The sequence below is a fragment of the Chamaea fasciata genome, unplaced genomic scaffold (assembly GCF_029207755.1).
Source record: "Chamaea fasciata isolate MVZ Bird 193981 ecotype frontalis unplaced genomic scaffold, bChaFas1.0.hap1 SCAF_8, whole genome shotgun sequence".
Lineage (NCBI taxonomy): Eukaryota > Metazoa > Chordata > Aves > Passeriformes > Sylviidae > Chamaea > Chamaea fasciata.
The window spans coordinates 5,956,710-5,978,557 of record NW_027094093.1 but is presented as its reverse complement, the minus strand read 5'-3'; the positions used below and the strand labels follow the sequence as shown (position 1 = coordinate 5,978,557).

General features: G+C 40.9%; 1 protein-coding gene across 1 annotated transcript; it reads right to left on the bottom strand.

Moving 5' to 3' along the window:
• Positions 1-54: 54 nt before the first annotated feature.
• DUSP19 (dual specificity phosphatase 19) lies at positions 55-7,188 on the bottom strand. Its single transcript, XM_066189481.1, has 4 exons — positions 6,933-7,188; positions 6,800-6,846; positions 5,376-5,528; positions 55-1,221 (listed from the first exon to the last, which is right to left on the bottom strand). Exons 1-4 carry the CDS (start codon positions 7,150-7,152, stop codon positions 1,000-1,002), a joined length of 642 nt encoding a protein of 213 aa, XP_066045578.1. The 5' UTR covers positions 7,153-7,188; the 3' UTR covers positions 55-999.
• Positions 7,189-21,848: the final 14,660 nt, after the last annotated feature.

Sequence of the window (21,848 nt, the reverse complement as noted above, 5' to 3'; positions counted from 1 at the left end):
CAGGACAGAACACCAGTCTTAAAACCAAACCCGTAAAATCACTCAGCCACACAATTTATCCAAACACAGTGTTCTCTTTATTTTGTTGCATATTAATATATCAAATCATTAAGAGCTGGCATGAAGGCCACAAAATACTATTAAAATCCTGAAGAGTTTTGTTATTATTTTTTTTTAAAGCATGACACATTAAGACAGTAATTTCAGCCTGGGATCTCTCAGGAGGGTTAAAATTACATACCCTATGACATGGAATGGAGTGAGGGGACAGCACGTGAGGTCCAGATGTGAAGAAAAGACAGCACGAGCATTGACAGGTAATTATCAACAGTTTTTGTATCTCTATTGAAATGATTTACATGAAAAACCCCCCACTAGTTCAGAGACTGGACTCATCATGTTAGTGCACTTCAAATCACTACTAGATGACAAACAATGGAAATACATGAAGTATTAAAGCATCCTATGCATTTTGAGCATCCTCAAAAGACCATCATTTTAATAATAACAAAAAAAAAATTAATGGCTGGCTAGCCCACAAAATTCAATAGTATCATCTATAGTTGCAATATAATTTTAAAATCCAATATCAAGGTACTTCATTATGTGAACATTTTATTATCTAGATTTTACAACCAACTAGGAATGCAGAGATTTGGAAAGAAAGCAACTTCCCTCAGAAAGCAACTCTTTATTGCCTGCATTTTCTGATGGTTCAGTAAGCAAACCAACATTCTATTGTTTTCTAATATTTCAAGGAAAACAGAGCTGTATCTTTTTATTAGTGCTTTGGGTTTAGGCAAAACTTCTCTGAAGTCAGTACAACACCATTTGGCCTTTTGATGACATGCTGGAAAAAACAGGTCAAAGGAGGGTAAGAAAAAATATATAAAGACTTGAAAATGTACATGTGAGAGGGGATTTCAAAATGACAGATTAAAGGACATCCAACATCTCTTCCTGCACAGTCAGAACAGATATTTCACTTCTCCCTTTGGATCAGTCATGACTGTTTAGGCTTCCATTTGCCTTTACAATCTGTTCTTGGTACTTGTGAAGCTGCTCCATGAAGCCAGGATTTGGACAAGCTGCAGGCCTTGCATTTTTCACCAAGGAAAAGGCTCTGGCAAAGCTCAGTCTTTCTGAATTCATTAGAAAACCAATGACTACAGCCGCTGCACGGGAGACTCCTGCATTGCAGTGAACCAGCACCACGCCATCCTCCAAGAGAGAAATTAAACATAGGTAGATTACAAGTGTGAGAAACTGTATAAAATTCTTGTAAGACTTACTGAAAGCTCCTTGCTGAGCTCAAAGCAAATATTTACACGCATGAGTCCAAACACAGGTATAAGCATGATGAAATTAAGTATTTTTCTACACAAAATGTTTTATTACCAAATTCATCAAACCTAATTCATATCGTAGTATGAAACACATCCTCTCTCTGTCTTTCTTCCTGAGGCCTTACAGCAGCCTGTTCATGTAAAAACCACATCACAGACACCTGGGATACTGAAGTATCTGATCTAATTGGGTGCCAATTTTGAAACCGATTTTATTTGCAATATGCAAAGGAACTTGACGAGTATCTTGTTAAAGGCTGAAAACATAGCAAGGCAGCAAACAGCTAGGCACAGAGGCAGATTTTAGAACATCTTGTGGTTCCAGTCACGTGTTTCTTGTGTACTCTGCAGGGAAGATTCTGGGTAACAGGGATCATGAACAGAAAAATCAGATATTGTGTGATTTGCAACAGATCTCTCCCTTCCCATCACACCACTGGTGCAACTAAGCCCCTTAACTGGGAACTAGGGTGCAAAATCCAAACCTACTCAACCTCCCATAAATTCACAAATGCTTCTTCTGGGGTTTGAATTCAGGCTTATCCTGAATTAAATATAAAATTAATGGGCTTTATCCTACTTTATCCTACACAATCTTTGAGACACCTGAATGGCTCTTTTTAGACACTGCAAGTTTTGTTAATAACAAACACAAAGACAACTAGACAATCTAGCATGTCTTAAGCAATGTTTGCAAGGCCCAGGCTTTGTGATGTTGTCATGTTTGTATGTCAGACTATGACCTGGAAAAGCCTCACTTCAAACTGTTCACCAAATGTCCCTTGACACAAAAAGAAACCACTAAACCCCCAGCACTTCCATATTCTGAATGGAAATACTGAAACATGACATTATGTGCTCAGATACTTGAGGCTAAACAAAGCTATTCTAGTTATAAACAGCCTGTTCTGTCTGCCCTTAACAGGCACAAGTTACTTAATGGGAATTTTACCCAGAGACAAAAAGATCTTTTAAGGACCAGGGTTCCTTTCCAGAAACTTAATAGTTTATGTTACAGATTTGGGAGCTACAATTATCTGGTATTTTAATAGACACACAAACCAGAAAATGGTTCCTGCTCCAAAAATCTTCCAGTTTAAATACCAAGACAAAGAAGTATGAAATGGTGTATTATTATCCTTGTTGGAGAAATTCCAAGCTAAGACTAGAAGAATGATGCACAACACAATGACAGAGCTAGGAATCGAGTCTGAGCTCCTGCATCCCAGCTCAGCAAATAACAATACCACCCTTCCTGGCAATGGAAATCACATCTCCTGTGCACTGCCTGCTGGATACTGCTCTCTTCACTCCCTTGCTCACATTCCCAAGGCCACATGTCCCCACACACACTATGAGCAGAGTACAAAGCAGATCTGTACATGTATCTCAGCCACCTGAGGATGTGCCAGTGGTGACCTGCAAAGCCAGAATAATGACACTAAAAAATTATTCTGATGAAGCAATTGCTGAAGCTTATCCACTGTAGATTTGGAGTGGTTTTTACTGATTTAATGGGAGTTATTTCAACATAGCATACCATAATCCAGATCAATGTCTAGCAGAGGCACTGAGGGTAAATAATATGCATTGGAAGCAATTTTTCTTTTTCTTTGCACAGTTCATGCTTTATTTCCCACTTTCACATTTAAGTTGGATGTATCTTTTTAAATACCTGGTTTGTTTTACACTGCCAAAAATTATACAGTGATATCCATGAATCCTGAAAATTATTGAACATGAATGAATCTGGATCATAATATTAAACCAACTTTAATACTGAGAATATTTTTCTTTCCTTGCTAAAGTCCACTGTTTACAGTTCATACAAAAATGAATTTGGCAGGTCATTCTTAACTAATTTTGTATTAGCTATGAATACAGAATAAAAGTGAGAAACAAACTGCAAACAGGAAATCTCTGTTTACCAAGAACTCCTTGGTCTGGTCCTGATACCCTAAGTTTTCCTGCCCAGAAATGGTCTGTGGACTTGCAAGAATCATCTAAGATTCAAGACCAATTTTTGAACATTTTTTATGGAGAGGGAAACAAAATCACCTTCCACCAACAGAAGAGGTGATTATACAATGGTTATACACAGTGGGCAAAAAGCCTCATCAAGGAAAGAAATTTAAAAGAAGCATTAAGTTTTTAGTGAAATTGAAGGCTAATGTAATTCCTTAGGGATACATTTTATTTTGTAGTGAAACTGAGGCTTTTTCCCTTAGGAAAGACAGGGGGAGCAATATGGAGCGATGGTCATGAATAAGCAAAGATTTTCTCTTTGGAAACACAAGTTTCAGAAATTTTATTATTAGATACTAAACATAAAAAAGTATCCCTCATTCATAGTATTATGACTTGACATGGGTCACCGAACAGGTCATGGAAAACCTGCCTGCCAAGTTGGAGCCTAGGAGAAAAGTTGAGCTCTGATCAGTATCAGAATTTGCACCATGGTGTCTAGAGACTTGAGCCAATCCAGTTTTGGAAAAGTGAATCCTGTTACACGTTCCCAGCTGGCAATGACTTAGAGAAGGCTTCACTTGCAGCCTCAAATTCATATGCTCCCATACTTCCTTCATGGAGTTAACCATGTTCTAGAAATAATTTCCCATATATCATGTTCTCTCACCAGTGAATATTTCTTCCTCCCCCATTTTAGGAGATGAAACAGTAGTCTCTCTGTGCTTACTTAAACAGAAGAGCACTTCATGACACAATTTATCATAAGCTCTTTTAACACCATTTTGACAAAGCAAATAAAGTAACTCAAACCACCTAGAGATCTGTCTCTGTATACCACTATCATGTGCTGTTTGAACTGATCCTGGAGAACAACTATTCCACCAATTACCTTCTCTTTCATCCACCTCTTCCATCAGAAAACTACTAATGTTGATGTGAAAGTTCTCCTGTAAACTCCTTAACCTACAAAGTAGGTAACCGAGCTATAAACACCAGAGGCGGAAAGCAAAATTGTGCAGTTGTGAATGGCAACTCTCATCTAGAAATGAACTGGAAACTGTAATCAGAAACCTTGAAAAGCTCTTTTAGTGACAGTGTTATCACATAGCTTGTAAATTATAAATGAGAGAAGGAAAGAACACTTCGACACAAAGAAAACTGGGGCAAGATCATATTTTATCCCAATCTACATTAACAATGCACCTGATCGATTTGGTCGAAAACATGCAATGATGTTTGGTTATAGTTTAGATACCAAAACAATGGTTGTTGTAAATGACACAGTAAGCCTGAATTTAACAGCTCTGAGCTGGGCATGTTCTGGCTACACATAACTCTGCCAAGCAACCTCAGAAGGGTTTTTCCAGCCTGTTTTCTATGTCACATCCTTTCAGGATTTTGTGAGCAGTTAAATCACTTTTGGCTCCAAGACTACTATCACATTCTTTAATATTCTTGGTATGTATGTGGATTCACAGCATCTTCTTTGAGCAACCTGGTCTAGTGGGAGGTGTCCCTGCCCATGGCAGGGGGTTGGAGCTAGATAATCTTTAAGGTCCCTTCCAACCCAAACCATTCAGTGATTCTGTAATGAAAAGCACAAGGATGGTGAACAGCTGATGATAAAACCACACAGATCTGTAAAAGCTGTTTGTTGCTTCTAATCCAGGTTGGTTTCTAATCCAAAACAACATCCCCAATGGATAAATACATTTTCTTCATTTCCTTCTGTCAGGGGTAGTGACTTGGGTTTAGGATGCATTTGTGTACTCTAAAGTCAAGCCCTGGTCCAACTGTATTAAAGAAGCATTTCTCTAAAACGCAAGACGGTCATTCTGGAAAAGCAGTGCTGGAGGGAACGAAGATTAACAGCAGTGCCATGTTTCTAGGAATGCTTAGAAATTACTTGGATTTTCTATTTAAATTTTAAAAAGACAATAGCAAAACTATTCATTTGGTACCATATTTTCTTCTAACAAAAGAAGTTGCATTAGTTCTTAAGTACTGTTATAAATAATCTAAGCAGGATAACTACTAACATTAATTATTGATAGACCGTACCTGGCTCTTGGCTTTCTCAATAAACTCAAAACATTCAGGGAAATAGGAGGTAATATCAGTTTCTGGGAGGTCCAGAATAGAAATGGTCTTGTATATAAAGTCATTGAGGAAGGCATTTTGGACTCCGTATGCCACATTTAGAACGTGAGTGACCTAAGGCAAAAAAAAAAGAAAAAAAAAAAAGAAAAAAAAAGGCATTTTCTGAAGACAGCAAGCAAAACAAGCAGTAACAAAGGTGGATTAATCTTCAGGCATACACAGACTCTGCCTTACACCGATGCAATGTTCCGTTTATATGTACATATGCTGTCTATGGTATGCTTTTCTCCAAGCAAAGTTTCAAAGTGTGCTAAAACATACTGTGATCAATCTCAGGGGTTTTCTGAGAGGAAATGAAAAGATCAGTGCTCAAACACAGATTTAAAAATGGATTTTCCAAAAAAAGGGAGTTTTCGTCCCATGGTTGGAAAATGAAAGAGAAAGCAATAGGAATGACCCAACAATTGCCCAAATTTCAAGCCTGTTCTAACCTATCAGCTTAACTTTCCTTCTGGTTAGTTACCAAAAACATTTGCTGAAGCAGAAGGATTTCAGAGTAAACTACACCTGTTCTTGGCAGGTAACACCACCTCTGGCCTCCTGCCATCTCTGCTCAGTCCAGGCTACAGCCAGGTCGTGGGTTATTTCAAGTTACAGTACAGTGACATTTAGATGGCAGCAGATGGTGCACGCCCTGTCCTGCAGAACCACCACTGCCCAAAGGCCTTTTCACCCCATTACTGCAACAGAGAAGAGTAAAAAGACAAGATTTTGGGACAGACTTGAGAAGCTGTTTTGTTTTTTCTAGTTTCATTAATCCACATAAGGGGAAGGGGAATAGTGCTGCTTAGTGTCTGAAGTGGAAATGCATTTGGCAGTGTAGGAATTAAACAGCTCTAAACAACCATCACTCTTGCAGGGAAGCAAGATTCTTTCCAGTGGTACCTAGCAACAGGACGAGGAGCAATTGCCATAAGCTAAAATAAGAAGTTCCACCTCATCAGGAGGAAGAATTTCTTTAGATTGAGGAGCACTGGAACAGGTACCCAGGAAGGTCACAGAGTGTCCCTGTCTGGAGACATTCCAAACCCACCTGGACACGTTCCTGTGTCACGTGCTCTGGGTGACCCTGCCTTGGCAGGGGCTTTGGACTAGATAATCTCCAGAAGTCCCTTGGAAGATTCTGGGATTCTCTGAAAGCATTTCAGCTTCTCGTGAAGCCAACAGAAACCCATCCACCTGCAAACGGAGCAGCCTTTTGAAAACGCAAGTGGAACACAGTTTTCCTCGGATTTGCTAGAGAATATTTTAGAATTTTTTAATTTACAGGAGGAACGCACGGCGCGCATCACGCGAGGTGCGCTTGCACGTCCACGTAAGGTTACCTTGTGCTTTCTCATCGTCTCCAGGTCGTGAGCAGCATCCTGCGACCCTACGGGGAGAGAGACAGAGCCGCGCTGAGCCCCTGCCCGGCCGGCGCCCCCCGTCTCGGCGCCCGCCGCCCCCAGCCCCACTCACCCAGCAGCAGCCAGGGCTTCACCACGCCGACCTGGAGGTCAGCGCTGAGATCCTGCACGAAGCCGCCGCCGGGCGCCGCCTCCTCCTCCTCCTCCATGTGCAGGCAGGCGCCGCGCCACGTCTCGACGATCCTGCGGCCGGTCAGCGTCGTCACGCGGGTGCGCTGCTTCCGCAGGTTGGCCCGGGAGAAGCTGCGGATCTCCTGGGCGAGGGAGTGCATGGCGGCACTGCCGGCAGCGCTCCGCGCCGAGCGCCCCGCGCCGACCGCCGCGACGCTGCCGCCCCCGGGGCGGTGCCTGGGCGCGCAATGGCCCAGCCCCTCCTGCCGTCACCTCTAAAGGAGCCCTTAAATCCGAAAGCCGTCTCCCCAGGGCCCTGCTGGGTTGGGGAACGGGCCATGCAGCGACGCCTGTTTGACTCTAGTTGGGACCTGCTTGTCGGGAAGCATAGGAAATATTAGAATGAAATACATTTGGTTTATTTTTTTTCCCCAGAATCATTTGATTGGTGACCGAAGACAAAACAAAATCAGCTTCTTACGCTTACCAAAGAGGCAAAATGAAGAAAAGGGAGGCAAGGTGAGGCTGCTTCCCCCTTATGCCCAAACTTAGACTTAATGCCTGTGTTTTCACGTATTCTCTGTAGTGTACAAATTGAAATGTTGCACAGCTGGTACATAGTCATAGAAATACAGCTTTGTTTGGGTTGGAAGGGACCTTAAAGATCATCTCATTCCAACCCCCTTGCCATGTGTGTGGACACCTTCCACTAGACCAGGTGGTTCCAAGCCCCATCCTGGCTTCCAATGCTTCCAGAGATGGGGAAGCTTCTCTGGGCAACCTGTTCCCTTCCACACCTTCTCTGAACAACCTGTTCCAGTGTCTCACCACCCCCACAGTAAGGAATTTTTTCCAGGTATCTATTTCCCCTCTTTCATTTGGAACCTATTCTTTCTTGTCCTATCGCTGAGGTTCCTGATAAAGAATCCCTCCTCCTTGTAGGTCCCTTCAGGTAATGGAAGCCTATGTGTGTGAAAGGTTTGTTTGCGAAGTGAGGTGGTAATACTGTTGACTTAAGTTCTGCCAGAAATATATTTCAGTTTGCTAGCAATCCTCTGTGCTGGCTTACAGAATGAGGACGTATTACTACAGCACTCCTCCTTTTGTAATATTCCTCCAACTTATGCTGGAGGGATATGATGACTCTGTCTGCAAGTGCCTTGGCAATTCCAGAAGCAGAGGATGCTGGTCGGAAGTGCAAGAGCATTAATTATTTCTGGGACGTGCGGCAGCTGCACTGCAGCGGAGCCAGCCAGTGGGTGCCCTTCTTTTGCTAGGTTCTGTTGGGCCTCAGCATGGTTTCGGTCTGCTGGAAATTGAGGGTATAAAGAGAGGGGAATTTCTGCCAATAAAGGGATTTCTGGAAATTAAGAGTATAAAGAGAGGGGAATTTCTGCCAATAAAGGGATCTTCTTTGGAGGCATAGGGGGGTCCGTGAGTCTTTGCTCCCCATTGCTACAAGTGGACTGTACTTCGCAGCAGTTAACTTAAAACAATAATGACGCAGAAGCTGATTAGTTTGGTTTTTGTTAAGGCCTTGTCAGTTATTTTGATGAAGGTGATCAGAAAGGAAGCGATGGAGAGCTTTAGGTCTGTGGCCCAAGCCAGCAATTACATAGAATTTCATGGCTGTTTTCAAGCCGTATTGGCTCACTGTAGCTGCCTCTGTGAAAGTTAAGGATATTAAGGTATCTTGCAAGAATGCAGGGAGCCTTGAAAGGCTTAAAAGCAGTCTGACTAGGCCTACTGGGGCAAGAATAAGATACGTTGTAACCAATGTAGAGGCTGGATGAAACTTGGCAAGAAATGGGGAAGAAAACTTGCAAAAAAAAAAAAAAAAAGAAGGACGAAGCTTGTTAAAACCAGTGAGGCAATCGCTAAAATCGCTAGCAAGAGGCTGTGCATGCCTAGAGGAGAAAGGTGAAAAGGGCACGGCCATGAAGACGTCCAGCCTTCATCAGGACACCACCGGAGGCAGAACACGGAGCCTCCCTCCGTGCGGCCACCAGGGTACTAATGATCGCTTAATGATAATGATAACTTCTAAGAAATAGTTTGCATAGCCACACCTTTTCTAAGGAAAACAATGAATATGCATGAAATGTAGCCATGTATTGTAGTTTGCTGTGTGCCTGGGTGTGTGCCGTTGCTGTTAGGAGGAGTGATCCTCACACACCTGGTGCGCTGAATGAAGCAGATACCCACTTCTTGGACTTGGTCTTGGGAGTGTGTCTTGGCCCAGGTTGGGGTGATTCAGCCTCGGGTCAGGAAATTTGCAAGGCCTTAGCAAAATTTGCTTGCAGACAAGCCCCAGCATCCTCCCCTTAGAGTAAACATTTGCTTTGTAGCCAACTTCTGGCCCTTATGAGTATGGGGTGTGCTGTGAAAGCATTTGCAAGACTAAGACAAATCTGTAATGATGCCTTAAGTTTTAACTTTCATGGTTTTCAGATTCTGTGCTGCCTAGGGGAGTAGTTCTGGGCCTCAAGTGTTAGCTCTCTTCACAGAGTAGGGAAACAAAACAAATCCTTTTCCTGCTGGAGACCAAGGACAATGGTTACAAGTTTTCAGGCCCAAAAGCACAAAGAGAAAAGAGAAACAAGAAGGATGGGACTTTGTAATCTGAAGCTGTAATTGGACAATTAAACCCCAATATGCAAATGGACCAAAACTTATAAAAGTGTGAGACCTCGTGGCTGGTCGTCTATTTTGTGACCATTTTGAGTCCACCTTGGGTGTAGCCTTGGCCAAGGCTCTTGTCCTGCCCATGGTGTACCCTCAAAGGCCTTTTAATGAATACTTTATTCTCTAGCTCTGTCTAGTTTCTGTTCCAGGTCACCCAAGGCATCAGTAAGACACTCACGATTAAACTTAACAATGCAACTAGGTGTTGTTCCTTGATCTCGGAGGAGGAAGATGCAATAGGTGCGGATGCAGAAAGGCAGCTGACTCCAAAGTAATGGATTCATTTTCAGCTAGGGATGTTGATCCTTGTTATAACTGCCTTAAACACCAGGGGTCCCTACTGGACAAAAAAAAAAATCTGCTGCTCTTATCTCTCTGAAATCCAAACAGTCTGCAAATGTTTATATGCAGAATTATTGTCTTATTATCTAGCGTGTCCGTTCATGTCATAAGCATTAGATCTAGCTTGAATATTCATAGGCACTGTTTCTTATAAAGCAGGTTTTTCCATAATGTCAAGTTATTAATACTATTCATTACAGGATAGAGGAAAAGATAATAGTGAATTAGAGTTTTAAACTGGGATTTCAGTTCACAGGTGATTTCCTATATTCCTCTTGCATGCTTTGCTGCGAGTAGAAGATTTCTCTAAGGGTGTGGCAGGAGCTGGATGTTTTCTCTCCTTCCTTGGATGAATGCATTTATGGTATTTCTGGATCTTCAGGTTTTGAATAAGCTACATATCAATGCAAATGCAGTAAAGTAATTTTTAATGTTATTATTCTTCCGTTTTGTCTGTCAAGAAATTCAGCAGAACCTGTTCTGTGGGTATAAACTAAGAAATGTGTCCTGTAATTACTAATTATTACAGAAAACAGCTTGTACATATTTAAAGAGCTCATATGGCAGTACATCGTCCTCTCTGCTGTATCTGTTTCCTTCCACTATTATTTTGGTCTAGGTACTGCCTGTACTTATTGATGCAAAAGAGCTGACTTCTATCAGAAAGTGATAACCAGACATTCCAGATAGCTGACTTTGAAGAACCAGCCTTGCACTCTGACAAATGCATATGTTAGAGGGTTGAGCTAGATTGTAAAATGCACTGAAAATTGACAGTTGATTCCTAGGTCGGTAATTTAACTGAAGTGGAGAATTGAACCCTAATTAGTACACTAATTACATCACATTTCAAACTGCATTTACCGGATGACTTTGAGGAGTAAGAGAAATTGGGGAGAAATCAAAAACTATTGTCATCTAATATCTAACTCTAATAATGCCTCTGCTTCAGACTATGTTCCTTGGTTGAAAATAACAGAGAAGCTGAAAATAACTCCGTGCACCAGTTGGTGACTGGATGACTGTGAATCATGAATGTAGTGTGGTGATGAGAAAAGCAAGTGTGACGGTGAAATGCATGAGGAGGTATTTAAAACAGAGAGAGGGAGATAACAATGCTATTGTATAAAGTTCTAATAAGCCATTTGGGGAGTGCATTGTTCTATTTGGGAATGATGGTATTCAGGACAGTTGATCTCATATTTGAAACAAGTGCAAAGAATAGTTTCAAGTTTAAATTGCCCTGTGTGTGTCAGACTCTCATCAAAGCACTCTGTGGTACATGGACCCCTTGGGACAGGCAGCTTCTCTCCATGATGATTGAGAGGGAGCAGCCTCCTGCAGGGGGACTATTTCACCTCCATTTGTGCCAAAACACACATAAACACTTCTGAGTGTACCTGCTTCATACATTCCAGCATTCTGTCTCCTACACAGCCTGGAGGCCCTTACTGGAGCAGAGTCTCGGTCTCAGCTTTGCAAAGTTGTCAGGACATGGTGCCTACTCCTGCTGGCTTTTCCCATTCTGAAGCAGTTAGGAGTCACAAGCTCAGGATCATTCACACCCTGAGCAACAGGGTAAGATAATACATGAGAGGGTGGCTGGATTATGATATGCTCCCATTTCTCTGCAGTGGCATGTATCTGTGCTCCATGCCATTTCCTTCATGTAGAGAGGTTTTGGCTGAGAGACAACCACTCCTTTGTTCTCATCAGTTTGTTTTTCATCCTTTAGATCTGCCAATATCTGGTAGGGAAGGAATATTCTGGAAGAAAACTAAATGCTCATGGAGAGTGATTGGTCCCCTTTTCCAGCCTGGTTGTGTATCTTTGTCCCACACCCTGAATGAGGATGCAGATATTAACTCCTTTGTTCTTGTATCCAGTAACATGCCTGGAAAGTCTGTTGTAAGTGGAATCCTGACTGGAAAGTGAGATTTCAAAGAGCTAGTGAAATGCAGGCAAAATCTTGAAATGTTATTTTATGAGGAAGAATGAATTTGTAGCAAGGCCTCTTCCAGAACTTAATATAGTGAAGAGTGAAAAGTCCACAAGGATTCTCAGTTTTGTGCACTGAGTTCATTGCTGTGGTGAACAGTGAAGGCCTAAGAAATTTTAAGTTTGCCAATTATTGTGGGTTTGGGATTTTTCCTAGGATGGCAGGAATAAGGGCTGAAGGCAGGGGCAGATTAAGTATATAGCATTTTAAATGTGTTGCTGTAGTATTGGGACTAAATGGGAAGCAGGACCATGCTGAAAGCTGTGTACAGAAAGTTAGCAGGGCATTCCTGCACAAAGTGCTGCAGTTACACATACTGTGACCTGGTTGTTAGTGAGCCAAGCTCTGCTGGAAGGTGTTAAGTTTGTTCTGAGTTTCTGGATCTGCCAGTTTGTAACACATTGGAAGTGCTAGACCCTATTGGCTAAACAAAGTGCAGTTACTTGTGTGTGGGAATAGGGTGAAGCCAGAGGTGGTGGGAGTCAGCTGTTCATATTTTTGTGCTTTGTTGCTTCAGAAGTGTGGTGCTCATGTACTGCTGCAGAGGGTTTTCCACTGTAAGGGGAAGTATATATCTTAAGCACACATTTACATATCCTCTCTTCCTATATTCCGCTGGCATACAAACCCAAGCATCCATTAAAGCCATGCTGTTAATGTATGCTGCATCTTTCTTGACCAGCTCTATCTATGCAGTGTGTTAGGTAAGAGCAGATGATGCATCTTGGTCAAGCCCAGTAACAGAGCCAGTTCCTCAGCTCTTTGAAGTTTGGGAGACTGAGCTGGTCATCTAACCCTGATAAAGTGCAAATGGAAGCCCAGTCCAGACTGCTAAAGACTGCAAACAGAGGCCCAATGGTTACTCCTAATAATAATTATTAAGTCTGTGAACCTTCTTCAAACACTGCCTTTTATCCCTGGCTTGAAGGGTAGGCAGCTGCTCTTTGTTTAGTACTTTATTTCAAGCAGCATAGTTTGCTGGGTTTTATAAAGCTATCCTGAGCCAGTGGTGTTTCCACTGGCATGTCTTCTCATTTTGCTGCAGGGAAATCTCCCCAAAAGCCAAGTCATGCCCATGACCAAAAGGCACGGCCCTACGAACACCAGTGCGTTCCTCTTTGCTCTCACCACGCTTTGTGAGCAATCCATATAAATGAGCAGACAGATTCACTGATCTAAAGATGTGTGTTTTTATAGCGTGTCAGGGATTGTGCTTAATGAAGAGCACTGAGGAATAGGGTAGAATGCAAAGCTGAAATATTCAGTAGTCAGGCCCTGGGGACCTGTTGGTATGAGGAAGATCTGGTGGTATTCGTGTCTATGTTACATAAGACAATAAAATTCACTTTATGTGAGTTTTGGTAATGCTTTCAAGTCCTTTGAAACCTGAAATGTGGTTTTCTTTCTCTATTTTAGGTGGCAGATGTGAAGTAAAAGGTTATGGGTTTTCAGTGGTTAGTATGACTGCTCTTAATTTTTTTTTTGTCAGAATACTCAATTTTCCATTTTGTATCTCAGCTTTTAACAGTCTACAGCAAGAGTGCAATTAATCTGTCTCACAACCTTTCTGTTTCTCTACAGGTTTGTTTCAGTGGTCATTTGAAGACAGGAGAGCTACTTTAAAAATCCACAAAAATTTCTCTTGCTGTGAACACCAAACCTAAAGCCTCAAAAATTAAAAATCAAAGAAGGTAAAAATCAAATTTTATTTCAGAGTTCCTGTAGCATCTTATATATAGCTTTTGTTAATGCGTAGCTTCCTCAGGTGTAATAAAATATTAATGTTACCATTTGTACCAGGAAGCATAGAAAGGGGTTTTTTTTGTTTCACAGAGTTCAGGAAGGAAACCATTATAACTTCTAGTCAGGATCATAAAACAGCAAATAAGTAGGAAAATTATTTTATAGTTTAGTGTAGTTAGGCATGTAAGTAGTACCTGCTCTTATTGTTCATCATGAAGAAGAAGGCATCTGCCTTCTATAAGTAGGGTAAAGGTGAAGTGGAACATGCATAAACACAGCATCCCACACCCTGAAAAAAAAATACTGGAGAATACTGTTCCTCTTCATGCTCTTTTTTTTGCCTTACCATATCATTAGCATTGCATTGTACTTGATATTTGTATGCTGGAAGCGGTTCCCTGCAGGAAGGGAAGGAAAATCAAGCTGTCCAAGGCCTGTCTCTTTCCATGTCTATAGTTTGATCCAGCCAGCCCAGAGCTGCTTAATAACTTCCATTCCACTCACAAGGTGAGACCTAGCTTTCCTTTTTCTCTCAAAAAAAATTGAGGCAAGGCATGACCTATGTTATTTCTTTAAATTCCTGTATACTAGACACAGTTAAGCTAAGTGAGCCTTTGCTACAGGATCCTAGAGGTTTGCATAGGTTCAGACTTCTGACACATTCATAAAAGAGAAATCGATCAACAAGTATTAAGTGCAAGACAGTGTCTCTGGCTCACAAAGTCCCTGAGCAGAGTTCAGGGAGTCCAACAGAGCTGTTGGAGTCTGAGAGTAACTCTGCAGAAGCAGTAATGTGTGCTTGGCCTCATGCTCTTCCTCAGTGCTCCATTCTTTGGGCACAGGAGAGAGACGGGATGCTGAATTTGATGGGCTTTTAATCTGCCCAGGTTCTTAGGTTTTTTATTTTCCATCTGCTCAAGTGAATAATAAAAATTAGTAAGATCACCCTCATAAAGTCAAAAAATTCCATAAAATCATGTTCTGTTTACATAAATCCCTGATTCCAGAGGCTACATCTGTGAACTGGCAAAGAATGCAAATTGCAGGTGACAGAATGAACTTGTAAATAGTGTTGATGGGAAAAAAACGTGTTATCCAAGTTTGTAATGAGATATTCCATGTGTCAGCAAAGAAAATGGTACTTCTGGGATATTTTTTTTTGCTGTGAGGACTGAGACGGGTGCATCAACATTTGGAGGATAGCTGAAAGTGTTTGAAAACCAAGGCTTCAGAAAGAAGGAAACTGGTAACTTAAAAGAAAGACATTTCTAGAAAGGTGACATCCTGGAATACACTCACATAGGCACACTCGGAAAAAAAACGGATTTTTTTTCTTTTTTAAATGGTGTACTCCACAGTCAAAGAATGACCCAGATTGACCTAAACTGTCTCTTAGTGTTTAATTCTTTTCTTTTTTTCTTCAATAACGAGACAGACTGGAAGGCCAGGGGGGTTTTAATTAAGTTTTCTCTTTGGGTATTTCAGGAAAAAATGTACAGAAGCATTTTGCTTGAACTCAAAAGCTGTTCCTAAACTTACCTTACTTTATCATTACTTGTAAAGTAGCCAAAAGTTTCCATTCTGATTGCCTATTAATTTATTAATTATTTTATTATTTTTATATGAAATTAATTTCTATATGTAGACCATAAATGAAGTTCAGGGTGATGTAGCCATGTTTTCTGATTTGCTGTAGAAAAAACTTGTAAATCATTTAGACTTAAACTAATGGTAGAAAACTAGGTTTGGATGTCATTACAAATAGATTTGACATAATAAATTTACATAATAAATCTTGTTAACATCTTAATTAGGAAGATTTCTTTCCTTTGGGACTATCTTGTAAAAACAAGTCATGAACAGTATTTCCCTTCTTCCTTTTCCATCCCACATTTTTAACCACAATTTCAAAATCGCCAAAACTCACTGAAGGACAGTCCTCAAATGTCAAAGATTTCCATTCAAGTTTGATTGACAGGACAAATGTGCTACCAAAAAGGCCATGTAGTATTTGGAGTACCAGTCAATGACTCTTTGTGAGCAGCACTGAGTGTTCTTGGCTTCATCTTAATACTAAAACTTCACAATTTTTCATAAGATGTAATAGCTGTTTTCTGTCCAACTCTAAACAATGAGCTTCATTAATTGAAGCAGATGAAATCTCTGATGCTACTTTGCTAATGGCATTCCTTGTTAATTCCTCCTTCATTCAGCAAGTTAAACAAGAGACTACTTTTGACATGAACACTATGAAGGGAAAGGATTTTTCTGGATTAGTCATGATTATTTTGTGTGAGTAACACTTGCTTGATCATTAACAATTTCATTGTCAACATCAAAAAATATTGCAGGGAAAACAAACCAAAACAAACACACAAGATATATACATAATGAGTTATACCTACAAGCCAAACTTTTTCAGCCATGTTAAAAGGTATTTATGCTATTAACAGCCTTAAAAAAATTAAAACTAAAAAACCATAAACATTACAACAACAACATCAAAACCCTAAACATTTTATCACTGAAGAAATGTATATGGAAAACTCTAAATGCAGTAGAAGTAATATGTGTAAGAAAATCCACTAGTAATGATTGGTATAAATCTTATGAATGGTTTAAGAAAATCCACTAGTAATGATTGGTATAGATCTTCTTATTAATGGTTTATTAGCTGTTAGAAATCCTTAAAATTGTGGCTTTATTATTTCACATTCTGCTTTATAATTCTTACCAGTATTACTTAAGTTGAAAAAACAGATTTTAAATACACAGAATACAAGTTGTTTGACTCATCTATACAAGCAAATTCTTTGTTACCTAGTCCTCTGCTTCAGCAAAGGAAATCATGCACTGTTTACCTAGAGAGCAAGTCATTAGGAAATAAGTACTTTCAAAGTACTCATGCTTCCTGTAGGAGAAATACTGTACCAAGTTTCCCCCAAAGCAAAATTTTCTGCATTTTATTTCAAAGAACAATTCAAACTAGGCTATTTAAACAGCTGAAGCTAAAATGCAGATTCATCCCATACGTTTTTATTGAGTGATGTGAGTTTGATGGCTGCACATAATGTTTTATTGTGGCAATCTTAATAACCACTGAACTTCAGTTCTTAGCTACAGTTATTTGAAGGAGGAGCACTCCTTAGTGTTCACAGGCTTGTCCTGTCCTTCTACCTTTCTCCACACACAGAGTTTCACACCATTTCAGCATATTGGGATAGACTTCTGTCATATCATATTCCATCTCTGGTCTAAGTTGTGCATTTCTGTGCTGTGTGAAACAACTGGGGTTTTTTATACCCTCAAAAAATTCATATTTCTTTGTCAAACGGGAGAAAAAAACATTGCAGATGGGAACATGGAAGATAACTGTAGTGTTTTTTCAATCTTTTTCCCCAGTTTGATCATAGGTATGACAATTTGGGTGGTACTCATGTCATTCTTCTCCACTAGCTTGCTTTTTGACACACATTTTATCTACAAAAATCTACCATTGCACTGTTCTGTCACTTGTAAACCACTAACTTTTAATGATCTGCACTGACTGGTAAATATGATTCCTAGAAACAGTGGGGGAGACCCCTTCATTGTTTGGATGTTCCTTGATTCAAACTTTCCTCCCTTAAATGTCAGGTAAGTTTAAGGCAGGGATTTTTTTTTTTTTTAAGTCTTTGCTGGATGGATGGTAAAAGCTATTATATTTAAAAAGGGATGTGCTATTCCACTGGGTTCTCATGAGAGAAAGGGAGAGGAAGGGAGAAGACAAAGTAACCTCTACTAGGTTATTTTTGTACATTTACAACTGTAGCCACTGATGCTACCCCATTAATCTAGGACAGAAGTGTAACACAGGCTGAAGAAAGCAGATCAGAGCAGGGGAGCTTGTACATGCCTGCTGAAAAAGGTTCTGTAGGTACATGAAGATGGTTAAACTTGTAGGTCCAACAGAAGCCCTCCAGTTTTCCTGTGTGTTGGAACATCATCATAAGGCTTTGTCATCTGTATTCCAGCATCAACACACAACATTCTGAATCCATCCCAGTTTCCAAGAAGTCAGAGATTGTTCTTTACAAACCAAGTACTCGTGATCTGTTCTGGTCAGTGGGCAGTTAACATAGGCTAGCTCATCTTTGTGACAAAGATTTGAAGGCCATTCGGCATTCTGTCGATATTTAAGGGACTCATAGACATCTTGGAGATCACCTTTGGCTACTCTTGACTCTTCAGCCTATAGGGAAACTGTGAATAAAATGCCCTTTCTAATCCAGGTGGATTCCTAATCCAGTGCTCTTTCTAATTTCAGTATTTGCCAGGGGATTTTTAAAGCTGGCAATGTAATGCCGGCTTAGAAAGTTAATTTAAGATCTACAACCGTCTCCGTTCAAGAACTTAATTTAGCTGTGTAGCTCATTCTGACAGCCCTCCTAAACTTTGTTCCATAGCCAGTGGGAAAAGTCTAATCCATTTTCTCAGTGGTTCCTGCAGGAGTTAATTGTAATTCTAACTCTGAAACTAAACCATTGGATCCTGATTCCTCTTCTGCTCTAACAGTAACCCATGCCTCAGGCTGGAACAAGCCAAATCTTAGACCACCAATGCCCTCTAAGCTCATTCTGTTTTTAGCCATGCTGATAACTCACATGTAAACAAATTTCTTCTTGCAGTCCTGAACTTCTCTAGCCAGCAGGCTGACATTTGATGAACCAGTTAAGCATCATGGACCTGGGACACACTGAGAAACCTGACTCTCAAATCTTGGTGCAAGTCTGCTTCTCTAGTGATGGATACTCATTTACACAGTGTTGAGCTAGTTGTCCTGGGGCAGAGTTGTCATACTTGTCCCTCCAGCATAAGCAGGAGTGATCGTGCATTCTGAAACTGGCAGGTGTCTGCACTTCATGAAAGAATACCCGCTATGGCATTCATAATCTGTTTCAAAATGACTTTGCACACCTCTTTTATGTCTTCCCTCTACCACATTCATGTTTCTTTAAGTTCAAAGGTCTGGTGTCTCTGAGTGACTGCTGTGTTCATACACAGCCTCAGCTAGAAGGATGCTGACACACACACACATTATTGAACGGGGACCTGGCACATGTATGAGCCTGCATTTTAATGGGAGAATAGATTAAAATAGTGCCCAAATACCTTTAAAGGAAGGAAAAAAGAGAACACGGTAAATTGCAGTCATGCTGGCTTTATGATGAATTAAAAAGTGAAAAAGTTTTGGATCCATCAAGAAAATTATAGCTTGAAATATAACTAATCTGCCGGTTTGGTTTAGTGAGAATGATAGCTCTTTTGAACCTGTTACTTCTTTACATAACATTAAAAGTCTGTCTGATAAAGGCAACTGTGTTTTTCAATGCTACCTGTTACGTTTTTAGGGTCTATCAACAATATTATAGCCTTTGTATGGTAAATTATCCAGCTTGTGTGCCTTTACAAGCAAGTTCAATAATGTTATAAATACTTATGTATTATTAACAAATTAATACTAAGACATGACCCAAATATTTGAGGTTATGGTGACCATTTAAAAATTCTGGTCTGTTAAAATTACAGTTTGTTTTCCTGTTTTGAATTTTTTCTACCTGAAAAGGAAATATTGAACAAGAAAAGCCTGTAAAAATTATTTCTTGATTTTTTTTGGCCTAAGGGGAAGAAGTCATGCAGTGGGCTGTGCTAGTTTGCTCATGGGGAATGCAGTTGGTGACTGACATTTCACTGAAAATCCTGGCCAGCACATGGCCATTTCACATGAAAATCCAAGCCAGAAGTTGAACCAAGGAGAAACAACATAAAGGAAATTTAGATTAGATAAGTAAGAAATTCTGTAGTGTGAGGCTGGTGAGGCACTGGGACAAACAGGCTGCCCAAAGAAGTTGTGCATGCCCCGTCCCTAGAGCGTTCAAGGCCAGGCTGGACAGAGCTCTGGGCAACCTCATCTAGTGGAAGATGGCCCTGCCCATGGCAGGGGTTTGGAATGAGATGATCTTTAAGGTCCCTTCCAACCTGAACCATTCTGTGATTCAAATTTTGCAGAGCAACTACACGAGAAACATCTTTGTCTCAACTAGAAATAGTACATTTGATACTTTTAAAAATAATGTATAATGGAAGGAAGATGCCTTGTGTAAAATATTACTATAGATATTATTAATTAAATCACATAACATTTTATGCTTTATAAATTTAAATAGCAAATTGAATATTTCTGATGTTTTCCATAGACTCCAGTAATGAGGAGTCAGGTCTAACAGGTCTAACCTAGTTAAGCATTACAACATGGTTGCTAGGTACTCCTGACTTTTGGACACAAAGCTAAGAAATGAAATCATCTGATAAAGGCCAATGAATGAATCAATAGCAGACTTGAGATTGGAACTCTAAGTTCTTGCTTCCTATTTTTATTCTGAATCATAAATTGTCTTATAATTGCTGAAGTGAAGAGAGAGGTCAGTAACAATTTAACGATAGTCAGGCTTCTCACATTCATATCTATGCTTTCTATAATAGATTAGTTTAAAATCTCTGAAAGACAGAGACTGTCTGATTCTAATTTCTAGTGCAAAAAGGTGAACTGAAAATTAAATAGAAATTAATATGCAAAAAAAAGGGCACAGATGGTGGTGCCACTGTATAAAAAAAAATAGATCAGAAGGTTAATTCTTAAGCCTGTCTCTCATTCCCTAGGCTGGGGATCTCTGCATCCCAGCTGGTTGTGCTGGCATCTCAGTGCTGAAATCATCTCCCTAAGATATTACAATAAGGGATGGTCTCCTGGTGGTCTGTTGTTGACATTCACGGCACAGAAATCTCATCATTCCTTAAAAATATGTGCTTTTAATTCTTGTGGCTTCAAGTGCAAAAAAGCCAGCAGTGATGTGACTCACCTAGCTGGTGGTATGATGTTTCTCTGAATTTGCTGTGCACTGGTCTAGAGGAACAGCTCAGGGGGATGGTGACAGGCTCGTGAGTGGGGTGGAGGGGCTGCTGGCAGCACCCCCACAGGTATCTCCAGCTTCTTCCCACTTCCCAGGGCAGGCGTGGTGCTCTGGTGCTGATGGAAGTGCCCTCAGAGAACAGGGTCACCAGCAGCGACAGTGTGTCAGTATCACTTGTGCAGTGTTCTGCTGAGCCCCAGTTCTTCATTTCAGTTGGTTAAGTAAAAAAAATCACAGAATCATTGAGGTTGGAATAGACCTTTAATATGATCCAGTCCAACCGTCAATCCAGCACTGCCACTGTAAGTCTGAAACCACATCACCCAGTGCCAGATCCAGATGCCTCTTGAACACCTCCAGGGGTGGTGACTTCACCACCTTCTGAGCAACCTATTCCAATGCCTGACCACCCAAACACTGAAAAAAGTTTTCTAATGTCTAATCTGAATATCCTCTGTCTCAGCTTAAGGCCAGTTCCTCTCATCCTCTCACTGGCATGGCAGAGGAGACTGGCCCCCATGTCCCTCCACCCTCTTGTCAGGGAGTTCTAGAGGGCACTGTGGTCTCCCCAGTCTCTTCTTCTCCAGACTAAACAACTCCAGCTCCCTCAGCTGCTCCTCATAGAAACGTGAGCAAGAAGCTTCAGCAGCTTCCTTGCCTTTCCCTGGACAAGTTTCAGCACCTCAGTATCTCCTGAGCTGAGGGGCCCAGAAAAGGACACAGCGCTTGAGATGTGGCCGCAGCAGTACCAAGTACAGAGGCACGTGAACTCCCCTGGTCCTGCTGGCCACAATATTTCTGACACAGGCCAGGGGCCATTGGCCTTCTTGTTCACCTGGGCTGGCTCGGGTTCGGGTGCTGTTGACCAGGCCCTTTTCCACTGAGCAGATTTCCAGCCGCTCTGCCCCTGATCTGTAGAGCTGCATGATGTTATTGTGGCCAAAGTGTAGGACTTCCACGGTTTAAGTGAAAAGAATGGAGTTTATTAAATAAAAAAGTGAAGGCGGTTAAGTCAAAAAAAAATAGCGCTTTCATAGGTTTGGAAGGGACTGTAAAGACCATCTCGTTCCAACTTCGGGACAGGGAGAGCTTCCAGTAGACCAGGTCGCTCCATCCAGCCAACACGTCCAGGGATGGG